At 45.6% G+C, this 12,318-nt stretch overlaps 1 protein-coding gene across 2 annotated transcripts in view; it reads right to left on the bottom strand.

Moving 5' to 3' along the window:
* ZCCHC14 (zinc finger CCHC-type containing 14) overlaps window positions 1–12,318 on the bottom strand; it is a 57,949-nt gene that overhangs the window by 21,359 nt on the left and 24,272 nt on the right. For both annotated transcript variants that reach the window (XM_026004953.2, XM_026004954.2), the window contains exon 3: window positions 2,254–2,327. In XM_026004953.2, coding sequence (XP_025860738.2) covers window positions 2,254–2,327 — 74 coding nt within the window. The remainder of the gene's footprint in view (window positions 1–2,253; window positions 2,328–12,318) is intronic.

The raw sequence follows: 12,318 nt of genomic DNA, 5'->3' as shown, positions 1-12,318 counted from the left end.
AATCCTACCGGGGCTTATTTTTGAGAGGAGTCCCCTCAGATGCCAGAAGGTGGGTAAGTTTAGGTGGGCTTGCTGCTATCCTCAGGCTGCCCACCCTCAGTTCTGTCATTGGAGTGTGGCGCTGGTAGGAGCTAGCTGGAGCCCTTGTGCTCGCCTGCCCTCAGGCACACGGCCTTGAGGCCGCCTCCTTTCCTGGGTGACAGAAGTCCCCAACCTGACACAGGAACGACAGCCATCAGCAGCAACCTATGCAAGCCCCGCATAAAACAAGCATGCAGTTTAAGCGGCGCAAATGAACAGAGTGTTTTGCAGTAACAAAGTAAGATTTCTTTTTAACGTTGATCATATCTTTCCTTTATGCCTCGAGTAACCATTCAACACACACAGTTTAGGCTATGGTTCCCTCAGGCCATTATCAAGTTAGTACCCCAAGGGTCACCCGAATGGCTCAGTCGGTTAAGCATCTGACTCTTGATTTTGGCTCAGGTCAAGATCTCAGGGATTGGGCTCCGTGCTGAGTCCACATGAGATTCGATCTCTCTCTCCTTCTGTCCCTCCCTCTACTCACCCATCCTCTCAAATAAATAAATAAAATCTTAAAAAAGAAAAGTTAGTACTCCAAAAGGAAAAAACTACTTTGGACTTCCAGGTGAGAGATGGATTCTCAATTTCCTAAACACAAGAATATTTTTGTCACTTATCACATCAGGAAAAGTAAGATCCGCAGATAAGTGAAGCTTTTGCTTTAACTGTTAAAACCTTCAGCTCACCCACTGGGGTACAAATGTCTTCAACTACATACCTCACCCGTGTGACACTGTCAACATCAAGTGACACTTTGGAGTCTAGGGCCGCAAGCTCAGAGCTCCAGGACCCTTCTGGAGTTGTGTGGCTTGCTTGCAGAGGACCCCGGACACCGTGTTCCTGTCGTCACCAGCCAGTTACCTCCTGACTCCTGACCATAACTCCCATCTCCTCCACGAGGCCACATATCTATTTTGCTAAAGCTCATTTCTTCAGAGAGAAGCTGCAGGCAGTCACACTGGCCAGAGTCACCATATCTCACACTGTACAAGCCCGCAGATAAGGGTGGATCAAGGCTTAGCACAACCAGACAGTGAGTGGGGCCCACCACCTGAGGATGGCTCAGCCCAGTGGAGGCAGATGAGCCTGAGGGGAGGTCCAGCCACGAGACAGAGCATGCTGGAGGGGGAAACAACACCCTCAGGATTCCAGGGACCTGCTAGGCTCCCACCCTTATGAGGTCCTGAAGATTTTGTGACTCCAAGGTTCTCCAGTAACTGAGACCTGGGTGCTGGTTCCAAGTTTAAAGAGCCTGAAAACTTTAGGTGAGTCTTTCCTGTATATTCTGAAGACACACGCATAGCTTATTGAGGGATTCTCACAATGCTGTACACCTCCTGAATCAAATGAAGATTTCATCCTTTTAGTGATAAAACTAAGTCTCTGGATGCAGCTACACTTTGAAAACTTAGTGAACCACACAGAGCATCACAGCATACATACTAGATACAAACCAGAGGCTTCTATTCCTGAGAATACTCCCTAGTAATGCAGGAAGCAGATTTTCCTTGTCAATCAGTGTTTAGGCACATGGTCAAAGGAGAACCTCACACAACATAATGAGCAAGTAACAAGACCCTGGAGACATGGCCAGCCAGAATACATTCCCCAGCCTCCTCCGAAGCCAAGTGGGGCCAAGAAACCCAATTTTGGCCAGCAAAACATATGTGGAAGTATCTAGCGGCTGCTTTCAGAATGTTCCTTAAAAAAAGAGAAATGTAAAAAACAAACAAAAAAAAAAAAAAAAAAAGAGAGAGAAAAGTAAACTTTTCTCTTGTCTTCATCCTGTGTCTTGCTACCTGGAATGAAAACGTGAGGACTAGTGCCCTGGCTGCCACCCTGGACCATGAGGCTGAGAGCCACACCCCAGGGTTATCAAAGCGGTCAACTAGGGGTCACCTAGGCCCCCAAGGACCTCATGGAACACAGCCGCTGGGACACTCTGAGGCCTCCAATCCTACTGCCCAGCACATGTCTTTGCTTCAGCCAACTCTGGTGACCAACCAGCCGCAGCTGAGCACACCAGTCTAGACAACAGTCGGCACATAGGCTGGAGGTGGCCGCCCCATGGCCCATCTTCCATTTAGATCAATCTCAGTATCTACTCAAGGCAAATGTTTCCTTCCTACCCCACAGAGGAGAAAAGGGAGAAAAAACTTGGCATCTTACCTCAAAGGAACATTCAACATGTCTTTCATTTTTTTTGTGTGATAATCCCTTCAGGTCTATCTTTTCAACACTCACTGTAAAAGCAAAAAACAACAACAACAACAAACAAAATTATAAAAATGAAATAAAACCTTGAAGTACATATTAGTTAGCATTTGATATTTTAGCAATTTTCAAAACAAAGCTTTCGACGCTGGCGTGGCTGACTCTTTTGCAGTGTGCTCGCCTGGGAAGAGGGGCCGGAGAGGAACGCAGAAATCTGTCACACTCAGGAGTGGAGGCGAATGCAAAAGTAGAACAGAATAGGCCAAACATAAAAACAAATCCTAGAAGAGGAAGAAACGGCACTTGGAAAGAGAACAGGAGTGATGTGGATGCACGAGGGCACAGACCCGGTTATTATCGCAGAGCGGGCAGGATCTGTTCTGGCTCCTGAGAAACTAGTGCTCCACATTCTCGGCTGTGATGGTGCCAGACACCAGCAGTCAGCCAGTGGTGGCGCTCACGGCGGGTGATGGAAGCAGCACCAAAGCCTTCCAGCACCGCCTCTGAAGGACATGACGGGCTGTCAGGGGCCACAGCAGCACAGCAGAGGAGACAAAGCTCCGCCGGAGGCCTCTGCATGCAGCAGGCTCGCTCCACCCTCCTCCTGACACGGGTACCTCCTCTGTCTCCTCAAAACTAAAAGGGCACAATGAAGTTCTTATGCACTCAAACTTGAGTTTGAAAATCCGAATATCTGAGCAAACATTATGTCAAAGATAAAATAGCCACTTACAAACGTGATGCAGTTCCCAGGCCACACTGAGGTGTGCGCGTTCTATTTCCGATTCAAATGTGAATGTTTCCCAAGCACTAACTGAAGCATCTGTGCTGTTTGCAGACACCAGCAGTCTAGTAACTCCTCTTTGTGGCTAAGAAAGTCCACGACCAACAAGGAGCTTTAATACGTGCGTATTACACACGTCCTCCTCCATGCTAGCATTCACTGTCCCAGACAGCCCTTGGCCATGGACTACGGGGACTTCCAGACCTGAAAACCTAACTGTCCAGTAGGAAGCACTTAACATAACCTCAGAAACTATTAAGCTCCAAGCCCTGCGGATGCCCAGCGTTCTGGCCTGCCACACAGGAGCCTCCCAAGGTCTTCTCCAAGAACGCCAGTGCCCTAAGGTGTTCAAGGGCACCTGCAGAAAGCTTCATGGTCAAACAGCTCAGGAAAAAAAAAACTAAGACTCTGGTAGGCTGTCTGTGTACATTAGCACATTAAAGGCTCTAAGCAGTCCTGAAATGAACAAATATGTTCTTATTAACAATTCCTCAGTTTTTTGAGCCACAGAACTTTCTTCCCCTACTGTGTACAGACCTCCAGAGAACAACAAATCGCTCTGTGCAACATGCTTCAGGGAAGGTTCTAACCCTGCAACACCCAACACTGTAGCCACTAACCACATGTGACTACTTAAATTTGTATTAATTACAACCAAACAGAATTAAAAATCCAATTCTTTGGTTGCACTAATCTCATTCTAAGTGCTCAACAGCCAGATGTGGCTAGTAGCTGCCATGCTGTACAGCACAGACACAGAACACTCGCTCATCACAGAGTTCTACTGGACAGTACAATCCTAAGTGGGCCTGGCAAACTAGAGGCTGCCCTCCGCCTGTTTGTGTACATGGCTTTGTTGGCACACAGCCATGCCATTTGTTTACATATCGTCGATGGCTGCTTTCCACCCCAAGGCAGCAGAGCCCAGTCGTCTCGCCAGAAACCCTATGCCTCCCAAAGCCAAAAATATTTACTATCTGGATCTGTGCAGAAAAAATGTGTGATCTTGTAAAACCAACAATTGTTCACCCACCAACACGTCCTATCAGATTCCTGCTGGGCGCAAGGTCAAATTCTAGGCGCTGGGAACAGAGCGGCAAATATGACAAATGGGTCCTCACACTCTCAGAGGTCATTGACTGTGGCGGAAAAGACCCTTCACTGGTTAAACTGTTCTCTCCTAGGCCTCCCTAATTTTGTAAAGTGGCATCAGGGTCGATGTGCATCTTGAGAGATACGAGAACCTATTTGGTTTGAAGTATTTTAAGCTTAAAATAGTATCTTACAGGAAGGAATTACTAAAAACAAAACAAAACAAAACAGTCAAGTGTTTCCTTTCTGGCGAAACAAAGGACACACCACATTTTGAGGCTGCACACCTCCCTATTTTCACTAAGTGAAGCCGCTCGCTGTTCCTGCCTGGCTTCCCTCTGTCAAACTGTCAGCAAACAAATAGCTTTTATGTTTTCCCAATCAGTATTTTTTAAAACTGACCCACAATGACATCTTCCCCTTTCTTAAACAATAGAACATACTAAGTCAATGAACACAGAAAAATGTAGTCAGCATTTTCCCTGGCCACAGAACAGCAACGTGCACCTAAATGTTCCAGGACTGAGTAATATTAGAATTTACAAAAAAATGTAAAGAGAGAAAACCCCATCTGGACTGATAACGAAGTGACTCATCCTTGGACAGGAGAATATGAAAAGCAGACGAACATTATCCAGCTGTTTGCAAGTAACAGGCATCTAGAAGTCTAGGGCTGCAGTCTGAGATGCCTGTCTAGGAGCAAACTATGCCACCACCCCACCTGTGGGCAGCGTGGACAGCTTGGGCACCAGTACCTAGGGACGACTCTGCTACTTTGCCTGTAGTGGTACTGTCCCCGTGGAGCACCTGTGGTCACAGGGGGCCCCCTGAAGTGGGTGTGGGGGCAACAGTGGCTGACATGGAGTGGGGCTGTGGGACCTTTTTTTTTTTAAAGATTTTGTTTATTTATGCATAGAGACACACACACACACACACACACACACACACACACACACACACACAGAGGTAGAGACACAGGCAGAGGGAGAAACGGGCCCCATACAGGAAGCCGGACGTGGGACTCGATCCCGGGTCTCCAGGATCACAACCCAGGCTGCAGGCGGCGCTAAACCGCTGTGCCACCGGGGCTGCCCTGTGGGACCTTTAATTAGGCTTCAACGATGGTGAAACATGTTCTTGATTTTGGAACTTAGGTTAAAGACCATGATTAGAAAAACAAAAACATGAAAACAGCTTGTAATATTAACTAAAAAATTACAAACTGTATAGTTGTTTTTTTTTTAAATTAATTAATTTATTTATTCATTCATGAGAGACACACAGAGAGAGAGAGAGAGAGGCAGAGACACAGGCAGAGGGAGAAACAGGCTCCATGCAGGGAGCCCGACATGGGACTCGATCCCAGGTCTCCAGGATCATGCCCCGGGCTGAAGGCGGCGCTAAACCGCTGAGCCACTGGGGCTGCCCCTAGTTGTTAAGAATAGGAAAGAAAGACGAAAAGTTATCAAAACTGACAAGGATCATTGTGCTTGCTGGTGGAATTATGAGCACTTTCCCCCAAATTTCCATAATGTAGTTTCATGATTTTAAAGAGTATTCGTTCCTATATGCACATGAACTTCTATTTATGATCCACTTCTTTCCTGGCTCATACAGTGACCCCTGTCCCATATACCACCCCAGTCAGTCCTGCAGGCAGTTATCTGGTATATAGAAGCCTCACAATTTTCTGAAGAGTGCAAACAAACACAGCTAAGTCTGAGGGGCTAGAAATCAATCCACCATGAAGGGATGGGATTTGCACTGCCCACAAAGACTCCAAGACAAAAAGGCCACAGCCAGAGGGGTAGTCGGAAGGTAGACCGGGTAGGGAGGGCTCCTATGTGGGGAGAAATGGGCACCTGAGTCTAAGCCAGCCTGCTCACTCATGCTGAGCTGAGAAAGCAAAGTGGGATGTGTTATCCTTTTAAAATTGTAACTTTCCTTTTCTCATTCAAGATGCACATGAGGTATCTGCCTCCAGTCCTGCAAGTCAGACCACATGGCCTTCAATAAAACATCTAATTGCACTGAACTATCACTTTTATAATTGGATCCATACCTAATTTCAAAAGCCAATACACGAATGTAATTGGAAAAGGCAGGAAGGAATTCCTGTGGAAGGCATTGCTCTAGCAGTACAGGCAGGGGTTCCAAACATCCTGAAGCAGGACTGGACATCCGAAGGGGGGAGGGGCTAGCAAAAAGTCATAGAGAGTTTAGGACTGAGCTGAACCCAAAGGCCTCTCAGCCAGCAGTGACAAACCCAGGACCATGAACACATTCTCACCATCAAGTCCTGGGAGCTCCCAGTTAAAACTGCCACACTCTAAAGTCATCTTCACTGCCATGCATCTTCAAGTGACTCACAAGAGTGGACTGTCATGTCATACTTATATATCAGACACCTGTAGAAAACAGCTTAGTGTGTTCCACAAATGAGTCACTCCTTTGAAACTTCTTCCCTTTCTATTCTAAACTCTTCTGGGAAAAAACCAGGTAGTTGGTACTTTTCTGCCTCAGAACTTTTACTTGATTTCGACGTCTCTCCAGTCAAATAGTTTAATTTCTATGTGCCCCACATAGGAGACTGCTTCAAAACTTAGCAGAACTATGCACAAGCCATCGCAGTCAGGAGGGTATCATTTATGACTTTGGGAAAGGACACAAGATCATCCTCTGGCATGAACACTTCCTTTTCCCAAGTCCTGTACAATAGAACTCAATGCTTCCTACTTCAAGAAACCGAAGCAGAATAACATTTAAGATGTTTCCTGCTTAAATTTTTATTACTGAAATCTAGCTTTCACTTACAATTTAAAAAAGTGTATCTTAAACATCTCAGCTGAATAATAACGTTCCTCAAATATTGACTCACTTTCTCCCTTTCTCTTGGTCGTTCGCATTAGTGGGGATCATTTTTAGGAGCAGTTCTTCAGCTGTTGTTAAAATCTGAGCATTCACAACTACAATGATTAACCTGAGCTTCCTCTCTGACAACTTTCTAGGATAGAACATATTATATTTAAGAATTCCCTAATTTGTTTTTCTTTGATTTTTTTTTAGCATCTAGCTACCTTGCATTAATTTGTTAGTTCTACAGAAATAGAAACAAGAGTAGTACATGGCATGATCTAGAAAACATAAAGCTGATAAAATGTATTTCTCAAGTAGCAAAAACAGGAAATGAACATACACACATTCCATTTGAATGGTTAATGATACAGCACTAGAATCTAAGAGCCCAAGGATTCTCATTTATTTATATATTAAGGCAAGCATTTTATTCGGCATTGGTATGTACCAATATAACCTTAAGTTACAGACTAACCATAAGTGACACAAAATTTACAAAGTTCACAGAGCTGTGACATGTGAGCTCAACTTCAAAGCGAAAAGCCTATCTGGGCAGAGGGATGTGAGGATCGAGGTCCAGGCAGGACAGCACACGGTGTCTACCAAGTATGCTCTCAGCTGGAGCCAGAAACTCAGAATTATGAGAGACCAGAGTAGGGACATGAGGACAAGTCACAAGGAGGGGAGGGCATAGATGAGGCTGGCCCACAAACCCCACAGCAGGCTTCCTCCAAGCAAGTCAAGGTAAGCCCATGGGCTCTGCTTTCAGATGGGCTCAGTTTGAAATGTGACACTTTTCAGCTTGGTGACTGTGGGCAGTCACTGAACCCCTGAAAAAGAGGAATACAGGTTCCCACTTCACGGGACTGTGACATCAATGAGGTGCACACACACTGTCAGGGTGGACCTGGGGCTGATCAGTGCTGTGACAGCAGCTGCAGCCATGAGCACCGTGACAAGCTTCCTAAGTAAAGGCTACTGTGGTCCAGCTGCAGGTAGGTCCCTGCTTGGGGATGGACTGTACAGAAGAATCCACAGACAGCAGGGGGACAGAGGCCTGATCCAGGATGGTGGCCTCAGTGAGGGGAAGAAGAATCTGGGACGGCCCCACAGCGCCACAGCCACCAGGGCTGTGAGGCTGAGCCTGCTCGTGTGGACCTGCAGGCGTGGCTCCAAATGCCTGAAGGCTGGCACCAACCACATACACTGGAGACTTATTTCAAGGGCGGCCATAGAAGTGATGGGTCCACTCTGGGCACACGGGCAGAAGCACCAGCATGCCACCTCAGTGGAAATATTCACATGGATTCTGGGTCCCAGGCAAGGGTCTCAGCTGAATTCTCAGATATGAAAGTCATCAACAGATGAAGAGAAGACACTCAAAGTGGGAGTAGATGCCAGAGAGGAGTGCAGACAGCACTAGCATCTCAGGGGCAGGGATTTCATAGGATACGAGCAGACAGAGAGGCAAGAGGAGAACTGGGAAGTGTGTTACCAGGAGACCAAGGGAACAAGCCACGGCAACACTTCTCTATGTAGGATGGTCCAAAGTGTAAGAACAGAAAGAAAAAATAAAATTAAATAAAATAAAATAAATAAAATAAAATAAAAATAAAATAAAATAATAAAATAAAATAAATAAAATAAATAAAATAAAATAAAATAAATAAAATAAATAAAATAAATAAAATAAATAAAATAAAATAAAATAAAATAAAATAAAATAAAATAAAATAAAATAAAGAAAGGAACCAAGGGAGGACAGAATGGTGGTAGGGAGTCAGATATGTCAAGGGAAGATAAAAGCAGATAGATCTGTCGTGATCCCTCACAACAGCTTCAGAGAGGAGGATGCTGAAGTCAGGATGCAGGGAGTCCCAGGTCACACAGAACCACCTGCTCTTCCTGGAGCTGGGCTGCGGGCACACAGCATGTGTCACGTGATGGACAGAGATGCGTGCAGCAGACAGGACAGGTTGGGGGCTCCTACAGTGGCACTTTGCAAAATGTGTCATAGCTGGCTTGGGGGACAGCCCCACATCTATGGCATGTACGGACTTCCACGGTGTAAGTACTTCTGACCATGGCTGGTTTCCAGCCATCAATAGGACACTGAGAGGCTAAAAATCTCCCTGCACTTTTAACAACTGGCCTTGCGGGCCAGCACGTGCTGGCTCAGTACACCACCGAATATACTGCAAGACACTCCTGCTCCACAGGAAGTGGTTTGATAGTAATTCGAGGTAAGGCCTGACAAGTTACAGACGTTCACTGTAAGCCCTGTAGCTTCTCTCCATGGGGACTGAGAGACAGCTGAGCCCTGCTATCTGAAAGATGCCACTGCGGGATGGACCAACCCAACTCTTACCTCTCCAAGTCCCTCCTTCTTTAGGGGATGACGAACAGTCACTCAGACAACTCTGTTCTGTGGTTGAAACGAGAATCATTGGCTGAGGAAGGCTGCAACAACCAGCTTTCAAAAAATAATAATGCATGAAAGCAGCAAAAAAAAGTGAAAAGAACAACTTACTTTGAAATGTACCCCAAAATGCAATGTCTTCATGGATGGAGAGGCAGACAGAGAAGGACAGTTAGAGAATAAGCAGGTAAAATAAAATGCAACTATGGAATCTGGAAGGTAGGTATTCACTGTAAAATTCTCTGAACTGTGTTTTATTTTTTATTATTTTTTAAATACTTATTTATTATTTATGATAGACAGAGAGAGAGAGAGAGAGGCAGAGACACAGGAGGAGGGAGAAGCAGGCTCCATGCCAGGAGCCTGATGTGGGACTTGATCCCGGGACTCCAGGATCACACCCTGGGCCGAAGGCAGGCGCTAAACCGCTGAGCCACCCAGAGATCCCTGAACTGTGTTTTAAAGTCTTAATGAAATGTTAAAAGAGCCAAGAGAAAAGTTAAAATGATCAAAATGCCTCAATTCCAAATGTACCTTCAAAGCCCCAGTGCAGCCCCAGAAAGGCAGCCAGATTCTGGGTTTTACTGTCATGCTTCTTATCAGAATTCCTACTTTAATTCTCTGCAGTGGGTTCTGCATCACCAAAAGGACAAGACTTTTGGAGCTTGACCTTGACAAGACTTTTGGAGCTTGACCCTGTGTCATAACGCTGCTGCACGAGAAATACAAACACCGCAGCGGCACACGACAAAAAGCATTCATTTAGGTTAAAAAAAATAATCCCAGTTTTAAGTTCTAATATGATAAATATCTATAGTTATAACCTCCATTTAACAGAAGCTCTTTGGAATCGTTCCATTTTAAGAATGCAAGGAGGACTGGAGAGCAGGTTTTTGGACACTGGTAAGTGGTCTGCTGTGCTACCAGGCTTACTGCAATTCTCGGTCTCACACAAGGAGAATTCTGAAAGATAACTAATCCAACCCAGAAAACCAAATTACAGAACTCCTTTCACTGAGAGCATCACTAAAAGTAATTTCAACCTTACCTTGTATATTATACGTGTTTCCTCAGTAACACAAGTCTGGACGTGTGGGTTTGGGGAAAACTGAGCTCTCTCAGAGCGAGCACAGCTGTGCTGCTCGGCAGTCCTGAGGACAAGGCCTACTACCCGCTCCCAAAGCCAGATGCTAGGAACTGCAGTCCCCTTTCCTCTTTCACACTTGAAAATCTTCACATGAAAGAGCAGAGGAAAAGAGGACACTATCACTTTCACCATGTTCTTTGCAGACCACCACCTTGATTGTCATCTGTTGGGAACAGTCAGTTTCTGGCTGTCCTCAACACTGCCCTCTGAAGTTTTTATACAGAACAAACATAAGTCTGATGTCTTATTGCTGAAGACTTCCAAGGAAGCAGAGAAAAATCAAAACACAAGTAGAATACAGAAAAGACACCGAGAAAACTCTATAGTAGTAACACTCGCGGTGACTTTAGGCTTTGCCAAGAGCAACCACCCAGGCCTGACAGAGCATCACGAGAAGCGTGACTAAGAAAACCAACTTCACTTGCTTGCCAAGTTCTAGGCAGAAGAAACTTATTACTTAGAACCACTGAGTGGAGACTGTGGTAGACAGCTAATAATTCCTAGGCCACTATGCTTTGCTATATCTGATGCTAAAGCCCGCTGGTCCGTGGGCTCTCTGCCCCACAGCACACGGACAGGGAAGCAGAGTGAGATTAGTCCTATATCTTGCAATTATATTGAAAACATAAGAACAAGGGGTCTTGATGATTATGTGTCAAGGAAAAAGCAGTATGGGAAAGAGGATGCTGTCCTCCCACTTTAGGAGGGTGCAGGGCACAGGTCACATTCTGGACACAACACCTCCTCCGAAGGCACTCCTCCCAGGATGACGGGTATCAGGAGAAAGGGCAGGGGCAGCTTCAGGGTAGAAAAGTCTCTATGCCTGAGTGACAACTATCCATCCCGGGAGGGGAGGCCTTGCCATGTCTTCTAAACAACAGCCCCATCCAGGAGCTCGGTGCTCCCAGGGTCACTATGAGGGTTCACGGTTTTAGTACCAGCACGTATTTATATACATAAACACGGTACGGCAGTCAGGATATAGCTATCTCTAGCACATGATTTAAGTCAGGCATGGCTGCCTCTGCGATATTGTCAGAATGGGGCTTTATTTTAAAAACAAAGTATTTATTAAACATCTGTGAAGTACAATGGGCCTGAGACACAAATAAAAGGGAAACAAAGGACAGGGAGGGAGGGGGTGGTGGCCGTCAGTGCCCTGGGGCTCTGAATCAACCTGGCCCTCACTAGAGCTACACATCACCTGCACTGGCCTCCTGGGAAGTCCCCACACCACCACTCCGCCCACCAACTGTACATTAAGTGCCACTCTGTCACTGCCCATTGGTGCAAGAACCAAGAGACTCAGCTTCATCTAAGATGTGCCCTCTGTCATCTCCAAAGCTACGCTGTGCAGTATAGTGGCCACTCTCCACACTGAACTATTACAGTTTCAAGTGAAAGGAAATAAACTAAAATTTCAGGTCCTTGGTTGCATGAGGCATGTTTCAAGTGATCAAAGGCACATGTGGCTGATGAGGGCATTAGTGCACAGAGAGAACATCCCATTATCTCCATAGAAAGTTCTACAAGACAGTGCTGCTCTAGAATTTAGGACTTGCAGTGGTGTGAGGCAGGGAAGAGTGTAACAACTGTCATTTTCCCCCTTAACAGTGTTTGAGATTCTTACAGCCAAGATACGCTCATGTATTACTTACAGAATTTAGAAACAATGTACCTTACTAAAGACTATAGGTGATGAAAGATCTGAAAAGTATATAA

This window comes from Vulpes vulpes, chromosome 12 (assembly GCF_048418805.1).
Source record: "Vulpes vulpes isolate BD-2025 chromosome 12, VulVul3, whole genome shotgun sequence".
Classification (NCBI taxonomy): domain Eukaryota; kingdom Metazoa; phylum Chordata; class Mammalia; order Carnivora; family Canidae; genus Vulpes; species Vulpes vulpes.
The sequence above is the reverse complement of the archived record's forward strand: the minus strand, read 5'-3'. Positions and strand labels throughout refer to the sequence as shown.